Genomic DNA, 9,684 nt, shown 5'->3' on the forward strand with positions numbered 1-9,684 from the left:
GTTAGAATGGAGAGGGCAGCTGAACTTAACTTGTGTGTTTTCCTTCCCCTGCTGCTAGAAAGAGCAATGCAATATTATGCTTATCAGAGAAATTACCAGCTTATGAAATGTATGCATTTATGCATCGTTTTTCAAAAGTTTTTGAGTATACCCTCTTTTGCTTTGCTTAATGTAAAAAGAGAATTCTTACAGAAAGGATTTTTTTCAAAATTTTAAATAAGTATTCCTTAAAATTTGAAGTAAATCTTGTTTTGTAAAACTTTTTGTGTAACTGGTGTTACATCACAGCTCTGATGCCACAACTGTCCATGTAAAACTTTATTGTTGCCTTGTCTCTTGTTGTGTAATAAGTAAATCATGGGAACCTTGGAGCAGTCTAACAGTTGATGTTTAATACAGAATTATATAGTGCTTCCCAGACAAGTGCCATCAGAACAATAATATCTACCTGAATCTTCTTTTTATTAAATGAGATTTGACCATCGTAGATGTCAGATAATTCCTAGGAGAAAATTTGAGAGTTCTGTATAAATGAAGCCTTAGTGATATATATTTACAAGGAAGATCAGGAAGGAGGCACAAGAACTTTTTGGTTMCATGATAAATAATGCTCAAGTTTTTAAATCGAGTTCTTAAGATCGTAGTGGGAGGTGTAAAGTACTTTCTGTAGTCCCCAAACGACGTTTCTGTGGTATTGTGCCTTTAGCAATTTTCTAAAGCATGAAATAGGTTGACTGCTCAACTGGTAAGTCTATATTTCCTCAACTGATTAAGTTCTTAATATAGTAGGATTCCATATATTGCACTTTAAAAGTTGGTTTGTCTTTTTTAATAGTAAAGCATTAATAACTTCATTAATTTGTAGTACAGACTGCACAGCACTGTGGAAGTTGGAAGTATGTTTCTGAAACTCAAACTGTTYTTGTCACAAGCTCATCCCCCACTGTCATCTGTGGTAAGCATTTGTCACCATCCCACAAACCACTTCTGTAACACAGTGAATAAGCAGAATTAAACTTGAGCATTTCTGATGCGAGCGGAACTCACGGCCTTCTGAGGGGTAGTTCTTCAAGTATAATGAGTCATGAGTATCCAGTTACTYTTCTGAAAATTTTGTTCTTAAAAGAATATGTAAATGAAGGTCCTTGCGGTACTGGAGTAGCTGTTGCAGGGGATATGAGTACAAGTGTCCCGGAGGCCTCCRCTGGGCTCTGCAGAGGCACCAGTTTGATCCCTAATGTCCTTGCTGTTTGGGTCCGAGTATCTGCTGGGAACCAGGCTGACGGTTTTGCTGATGTACCCCAAATGAGTGCTGCTTTGTGTTGTGGACAGTTGTTTATTGTGGGTTTGCATAAAACTGGACTGTAACAGATCGTGCTGGATTTCTTGCCCTCAGCTTAAGGGAATCTGAACAAATCTGTCTTCTGCCTGCCATTACCCCCACTCCAACCTAGAGAACTTTCTCCTCCTTGTTCTGGTCACCGTCGGCTGTGCCGGGAGAGCTTGGAGCCTCCTGCCGCCCTCGCGTCGTGCAGCCGGCGGCTCCGTGCTGCGCCCGGCTCTCTGCAGAGCTCCTGTCTCCAGCGCTGCTAGTCCTCCCGTTCGTGTCTGCCACCTTTCTGTTCTGGTGGTGCTTCATTCAAAGTTCAGGCTTTAGAGTTTTCCTGACTTTCTAATCAAATTGTTCTCTTTCAAAGCATACAGTAGATAGTAGCTTATTCTATTTCTGAACAATCTCACAACTCTACTTACTTACCTTATTACCTGTGTTGTGGAACAGAGGAATATCCAAGTTCAATTAAAAGACTCCTATTTGCTAAGTCTTTTAATGAGGTGATGAATATGCATAAAATGTATCTTAAAGCATTTTAGGAACAGAAGTGTCTCTTAAAATCATCCTGTTTCATTTACAGTCTCAGCCTCAGAACTGGGCTACGCTGATCCTACTTTCCACTCTGTTTTGTGGAGGAGAAGGACGTGCTGAATTCTTGCAGCATCACTTTCTAGAAAATGAAAGTCTGTACTGATCACTGCAGTCTTTAGTGGTTTGTTTTCTCTGTGTTCTACCTGTGGAAGTATTTTTTTCATGCCTGCCTTTAAAATAGGCAAAGCAAAAGGAATATTGTTTTCCTAGGGTGCTTTGTGATGTCTAACATTTTACTGGTATAATTTCCTCAAATGTATCCTTTCTCACGTAAAATACCTTCTGTTCTATAGTTTTTAGATATCACTTTTTGTTAATCTTTCTCTGTTTTTTTTTTTCTAAATACAGTTGCAGCATTTGCCCTGTAAAGATCACTAAGATAACCCAAAATAGATAAGCAAATTGAGAAGGGGGAAAACATGAAAAATCATCTTGGCTATGCTTCAAAAGTATCTGTGTTTCACTCTACTCTTTTGGTTTGGAGGTTTATAATCTGTTTCACACTATCAGTCTTTTTATTGTTAGCTGATATTATGTCTATGAACATGAATTACGTGTATTTATTTTACTATTCTTAAGCTCCTGGTTTGGTTGGTGCATAGTCTTATATTTTGATTAATGAGTGGTATTTTTTTCTTTGAAGATGAGGGCAGTATTATATAAGACAAAATATATCCCATGAGCAGATCACCTTTCTTTAGTTCTTCAGTACTCTTGTTTTATTTCTGTACACCTTATAATTCAGGTTTTTCCAGCTGCCTACTGTGTGTGCAAGTTACAAACTGGTGGTGGTTTTTTGCCATCTACTAATGTTGCAACTTTTAAAAAGTAGTGAAATTCAAGAAAAAAAAGTGTGCTAATTCTGTTACTCCTTTTAACATTTGGTGAATTATTCYTGCTCTTGTAGGATTTTATTGCAGATAAATTTTCTGAAAACTGGTGCTTTTTGAGTTGCTGTCATACTGTTGGATACAAATTATTCAACAGAATTAATGCGAAGTTCTTTTATCTGAATTTGCATCAAATGGTTTGTTTTTCACTATATCAAGACAAATTTAAGGATAGTGTTTTGCATAAGTACTATACATACTAAATCTGGGGGGGTGTCTCCTCCCCTCTTTTATTTTTTTGCTGCAATAATTGTGGGGGAACTTGAATTCATAACTCCTTTTTCCTTTTTTTAAAATTGAAGAGTGCAGGAGGTCTCCCAAATGTTTTGGTAGATTTGGAAGAATGCAGGAAGACACCTAGTGAGGTTTTACTTTCCTATGATGCCCTTCTGCCTATATGTTTTTACCATAGTCCGTGATAAGCAGTGTTTACATTTCTAAAGATCATGTCAAGTGATCACCGTGGTAGTGTCGGTAAGCTGGTTGTTTTTCAAACCATTTAGATTTAGCTGGAAGCCAGAGCTTACTTTTTAGTCAAGTTCCTTTTCAAATCTGGATATCTGTACAATCTACAATAAAAAACAGGGCTGGCTCCTCTTCTTATCCCCTCTTATCTTCTTCTCCTTCATAAAGGTTTCATGCAACGTTTTTACTTCCTCCTTGACTAAATATTACAAATGCCTAGTATGAATAGGATTAAAAAAAAAAAAAAAAGGTTCCTGTATTGCTCTTGGTGTCTTCAAGGCTGGCAGAAGAGAAGGGCTGTGTTTCATTTTTATTGGCTTTGCCTGTTGTACACCCAGGATTTGAAATAAATGGATGGGCAAATGTGGACATACTGTGAATTTAACAGAGCTCCTGTCATTCATATATTAGTTGGGAATACCGTGTCCCTGCAAGGCAGGGTGACACAGGTACTCTGTGAGCTAGCAACTCAGCAGAAGTTGGGTATTAGGAATGGATGCCTGTCAAAAGCATGTTCCTGCTTTCTGCTTAGATGTGATTTTGTTAAAAGCCACGAGCTTTGAAGAAAATACTGGCTGATAGCAGCCATTCCTGAGCCAACCTGATCTGTGCTGTTCTTGCAAGTATTCTGAGGAGTAATAGATTTTTCTCAATTTCTCACAGGTATTCTTAACACAACCACTACTCCTAAAMACGGCAGTGTACTTTCTAAGTAAAATACAGCAGTATTCCATACTGCTACTGTAGTGTTTTTCAAAGTTTCCACATATGATGCTGTATAGAGCCRGTTTCCAGATGGTGCTGACTGCTGAAGATCTGAATGTGTCAAATAAGATTTTTGAAAAATTATCTTGGTGAATATTAYAAAAAGAGAGAAGAACAGTTTTTTGAGTGATCTGCTTGTACTTTATCAATGATGTAGTACATAATGATGTTTCCATTATCTTAATACTTGAAAATATAACGTAAGTATCTTATTTCAGAGGTTAAGAAGATTATCAACRAAATACAGAACAGAAAAGATCTATCCAACAGCCACTGGAGAAAAAGAAGAAAATGTTAAAAAGAATAGATATAAGGACATTTTACCATGTGAGTCTGATTTATGTGTTAATAGAGAATAAAGGAGAATGTTTGTTACACTTAATGTATTGTGAATTTGCCCTTTTTTCTACTAAAAGGCAAATTTAGTGATAATTTGTAGAAAAATAACTTTGATAAAAACATTAACTTGAAAGGCAAAGTAACTAAGCATTTGTATATTTTATTAGGAGAGCCATTGTTGAAAGAAATTGTTTGTTAGGTTACAGAGCCATGTCAGGCTGTCATTTTAATTTTGACTCAAAATAATTCTAGAACTCAACCAGGTGCCTAACATCTCCACCTCCCAGCCCCAGCTTAGGAGCATTACAGTCACAGCATGAGGAAAACTAGCAAATAACAACATTAACTGTAGATATGACTTTGAGCAGCTTTGGGTATTTGTTTGAAGTTAAGAATGGTCTTAAATATACTTTAGTTTTTGTTTTCAAGAGGCTTTCTGGTAGTAAACTGCAGTGAATTTCTGTGTGTTCTAGATTATTGTATGCCTGCGTGCTCTGATTATCTAGTGCTGATATTTTTACTGTTTATCAGAGCCTGGAGCAACACTTYTGGCAATAAACTCTACCTTTAAACTATAGTCTCAAGAGCCTTTATTACAGAGTTGGAATGCTTTTTTGTGCCAGCTGGGAAGTGTTGGTATCAAAATGACGTGGAGGGACTGGCAGACCTGCTAAACACTTGCTCTCTCTTTAAGAATTGTCAGTTTGCCACAGTATTAAGATAATGCTAATTTTCACTACAGAAAAGAATTCCAAGCTGTTTAATTTATTCTGTCACTAAACAATAAAGCATATTTTTAAAAGATTGCTGAGGATTTTAGTGTCCAAAGATCTGCTGTTTTTATAGGAAAACTTTCTCCAAGACARTTGCTAATGATTGAGCTAGAAATGTGGAATTTCACAAACCTCTAAATATCTATCTATACTGTTTCTGGTTTAGAAATTACATGTACTTGTGCTCCAGTGAAGCACCAAGCCTAGTGTTTGAGGAGACTAGTATTTAGGTGGAGGTGCCAGTCTGTGCYGAAGCAATAAACCTAGTACATGTTTCGTTGTATAATCGTTAATAAGCTCTTCCTTGGCAGGACTTTGAGACTTGTCTACTGCTTCTACTGTGCTGCTTTTTTTTTATTATTATTTTATTTATTATTCCTTCTGCTTTCTTTAAATGGGCATAGTAAACTTTCTTTAATACTGACTGTCATGATCTCTGTTAAAACTRTGCAACTACAATTTTGCTTCAGTCAATTGAATTTTTCTTTTTTGTCATGAATCACTTGAAATTATAGTAGATGCTTCTCTGGCAGTTTGAGTGTCAGAAGCACATAGCAGTAGTAGCTCTTCTTGTTACCACCTGAGCTGACTTACCCAGAATTAATTTTATTAACTGACTTGTCTGTTTCTATGGCTTTTGTCTTCAAGGAATTTTTTAAAAAAGATTAATTTGTCCTAGTAATACATATTATTGTTACACATAGGGATTAATGCATCTTGTAATGCTTCCTTTTTTAAAAATACTGTGTTTTCTTTAGTTGATCACAGCCGGGTTAAACTAACTTTAAAGACTCCTCCACAAGATTCAGACTACATCAATGCAAACTTTATTAAGGTGTGTATTAAAATCTAACTATGTTAAAATTCCCTTTTCAAGCTTTTATTTCAGAGTGGTGCAGTTTTAATATTGTAGTTTGAGACAAGAATTCAAAGCTATATGGGAAGACGTTCTTTTAATACAATTTGAGTAAATTTTCATATGTGAAAGCATGTATAAAGCAATCTTTAAGTTCTAATTTCATTCTCTGTAATGCAGTATAAAATATTTCGTTTTCAATTGGCAGACAACCAAATTGGAACTGTATACAATTGCAAAATTCAAATACGATTTTGTTGAAACATCCTGTTAAAAATAGATCTTAGAAGAGAAACTATTTTTAGAGATCATAAATGAGGTGTTTGATAAATTGTATATAGCATGTGTGTTAATAAGCATTTCTGACTGCTCACAGGAGAAATGTAGCAATGGAATTGTATCTAACATTCTTAAAACCAAATCAGAATTTGGCTGAAAATCTGTTATGCTCCTGTTTGTACAATTTCAAAGTGCAAGTTCTCTTGATTTTCTTGGATTTTGCCTGTGGTTTTATTCTGATGCTGCTTCTACTGCTTAATGCTTACTTAGGAAAAATGAGATGTAAATCTCATTTCTTAAATATTTAACTTGAAATGCCAAACACTTATATTAACAGAAATGTTTTCAGGTTTCGTATAAAACAGATTTTTTTTTTAAAAAATGGATTTTTTAAATGTGATACTATTGAGAGGGGGGGAACACGAATTTGTTCATGGCAGTGCTTTTTAGCAGAAAGATTTGACAGGAAGTGTACATCCAAATTTTGATCATTAGATACTTGGGTAATAAAGAAGTCAATGCATGCTTAAAGGAAATCTTCAGAATTGGAACATACAGAAAATATTAAGTTAATATTTTCTGTTAGTCTCTTGAGGCAAGGTAGCTGTTATAATCTTGGACCCTCTTGAAATCACCAACAAGATTTCCATTAACTTAAATGGGATTCATATTTCATCTTCACCCTTTCTGTCAGATTGGAAGATTGATATTCTAATTTTACTTCATTGTAACCTGAAGACTTCTATTCAATGCAAATTTTCTGTATAAAACTTACRTGTTCCTTTGTGCAATCCTAGGGAGTACATGGGCCAAAAGCATATGTTGCTACCCAGGGGCCATTAGCAAACACAGTAATAGACTTTTGGAGGATGATATGGGAATACAATGTTGCTGTAAGTACCTGCTTTRAACACCCCACTCCCCAAAAACAACTATTACCAAATTTCATAGAAAAGTGATTTCGCATCTTTATTCTGAGCTCTCTATTGGTATCAAGAGTGCTGACAGTAACTTACCATTTTTAGCAGGAGTTACTCTCAAATCTTAATTTCATGATCTAAATAGCATTCTGTATATCATTAATTTTATATATTCAATTTAGTGACTGTCAGTAAAACAATCAYGTGCTCTTATGAATAGGTCGGTACTTGAATCAAGTCTCTCCTGTAGAAGACCTAATTTCTCCAACTTAATGTTGACTAACCAGATCAGGTCAAAGTAGCATTTCAAACAAAATAAAAACCTTCCTTTCTACTTGTGCTAATTTTGGATTAAGCATTGATTTATATGTTCTACATCTGTTTCAACAGTTATTCTTATGAGTTACCCAGTTTTAATAGCACGTATGTATTATGTGCAACCGGTATTTTTTTCCGAAAATAGTTTGGTTTTCTGTTTTACCAGATACTTAAGTTGTGGTTGCTTAATATTGAAACAATTAACTTTTTTGTTGTGTTAATCAGATTAATATACTTGAAAACTTCATTTAAAACTCGATTCTCATGTCTAAAATAGATTTTTGCACCACTTCTAAGCAGTCTGTGTTATCTTTACCAGATATAGCTGTGTTTTCTTACAGTGAKTAAATGGTTCCGTATTTTATGGTTAAGTGTAGACTGTAGATTCAATTTCAAATTACAGAATGAGTAAGATGTTTGTAGAGGATGGCAGTGAATTCAAATAAAGACTGCTAGATTTAAGATAGTGTACTAGTGTTGTGGATTATTTTGTATGGGATAAAACTTGGACACTATTTTAAAATTAAAAGAACATGCATCTTCAGAATAGAAAATGCTGTTATAGGTCTCTTCTGGAAAAGCTAGTTGAAGAAAATCAGTGATTGCTTGAGTGGAAAAGGACTTTTGGTGTGTGAATATACTTGATCTAAATCCAGCTAACTTCTAGTATCTTGTTCTTTCTTTTCAGATAATTGTAATGGCCTGTCGAGAGTTTGAAATGGGAAGGGTATGTATACTAAATACAAAAGTAAATGATCATTGCCCACCTGGGACAAATGCTAATACCTGTGAGGGCTCAYGTTCCAAATCCATAACTATAAAAATGATCTTGCCAGATTGAATGAGAATACTTACCATCTATATTTGTATGCATAGAAAATAATGAAAGCAACTGCTTTTTGATTCTGTGTTCTGGTAATAGTGTTTACATTGATATGTAGGGATCTTTAGTGGAATATACACTCATCTTTGTATGCAGAACTGTGCTAACAATCTGTAACTGGTCATATCACTATGGAATTATTCTGTTCTATGGGTTGTAGTCCCATTATCAAAATCCTGAATCCTTCAGAATTTTCTGTTAATTGCGACTGGGGAAAAAGAAGAAAATCTACTTAAAATCTGTGTCTCCTAAAGGTTGTCTTAAGACCTTAGGAGGTCTTAAGATCAAACRTTGTCCAAAATCATTAACCCTTTGAACTTGCACAAAAGATGATTTAGCTCTTGTTCCTTCCCTTTATGTGATGCATGCTTGCACAAACGTAGGCAGTCATAGAGTTCATGTCCTAATTTAAAAAGACTCTTTTGGATGTGTATATTCCTGTTCTAGTTTTTTTTTTTTTTTCCTTTTCTTTCTTTCTTTTTTCTCACCGCTTTGCATACCCAAAGAAAAGACATCTGTCTGAGAAGAATTGCTGTCTTGGAAGAATTTCAGCTTTCATTTAACAGTTATAGGACCAGGTCTTAAGGGGAGACACCAAATAAAAGAGAGAGAATAAGGAATCAGAGATTATCAACTCTTCTGCTCTGTGTCTGTTAGTTATTTTTCAATATGATACATGAATTAAATTGATTCTTTGCTTTAACAGAAAAAATGTGAACGTTACTGGCCTTTGTATGGAGAACCAGCTGTAACTTTTGGACCATTTCGTGTTTCTTGTGTAAGTGTTGAACTTTAATGAATTCAAAGGATTTAATGCTATTGCAACTTAAAATAACTATTCATTTCATATCAGACCTTGTAGTACAAAACAAATGCTTTTTTTAATTGTTCAGAACCAAATTTTACACCAAGATTCTAAGGAAAGCAATGTGTGAATCTAACCTATTTGTTTTTGAAAGCTCTGTCCCTTTTAAAAAAAAGTAGGAACCCGTGTGCTTTGGTTTTCTATCTGCCTGTATGTAACTTATTCAGGTTTATATAATGTAGTTCTGAATGTCTGTACCATACTCAAATAATATTAATGCAGTTGTTTCTCTGTTGTGCTATGACTTATGCATTCTGGAGATGTGAATAAGAGGAACTTGAATTAGATATTTTCTTTAAGCTACATGAAATTTAAAAAGCGCCACATAAACAGAGAAAATGGAAACTAGACTTCTAAATATTTTAAAGTTATTTCTGTTGGTGACATCTTTTTTTTTTTTTTTTTCA

At 34.8% G+C, this 9,684-nt stretch overlaps 1 protein-coding gene across 1 annotated transcript in view; it reads left to right on the plus strand.

Annotated features, from left to right (window-relative positions):
- Positions 1–1,077: 1,077 nt before the first annotated feature.
- The window catches only part of PTPN12 (protein tyrosine phosphatase non-receptor type 12), a 49,626-nt gene continuing 41,019 nt past the window's right edge, over positions 1,078–9,684 (plus strand). Inside the window, exons 1-6 of the mRNA XM_085325722.1 lie at positions 1,078–1,341; positions 4,263–4,371; positions 5,915–5,991; positions 7,089–7,184; positions 8,218–8,256; positions 9,119–9,190. Of these exons, the coding sequence (XP_085181848.1) occupies positions 1,078–1,341; positions 4,263–4,371; positions 5,915–5,991; positions 7,089–7,184; positions 8,218–8,256; positions 9,119–9,190 (657 nt within the window). The remainder of the gene's footprint in view (positions 1,342–4,262; positions 4,372–5,914; positions 5,992–7,088; positions 7,185–8,217; positions 8,257–9,118; positions 9,191–9,684) is intronic.

This window comes from Rhea americana, unplaced genomic scaffold, assembly GCF_003343005.1.
Source record: "Rhea americana isolate MKP2758 unplaced genomic scaffold, rheAme1 scaffold_1, whole genome shotgun sequence".
Lineage (NCBI taxonomy): Eukaryota > Metazoa > Chordata > Aves > Rheiformes > Rheidae > Rhea > Rhea americana.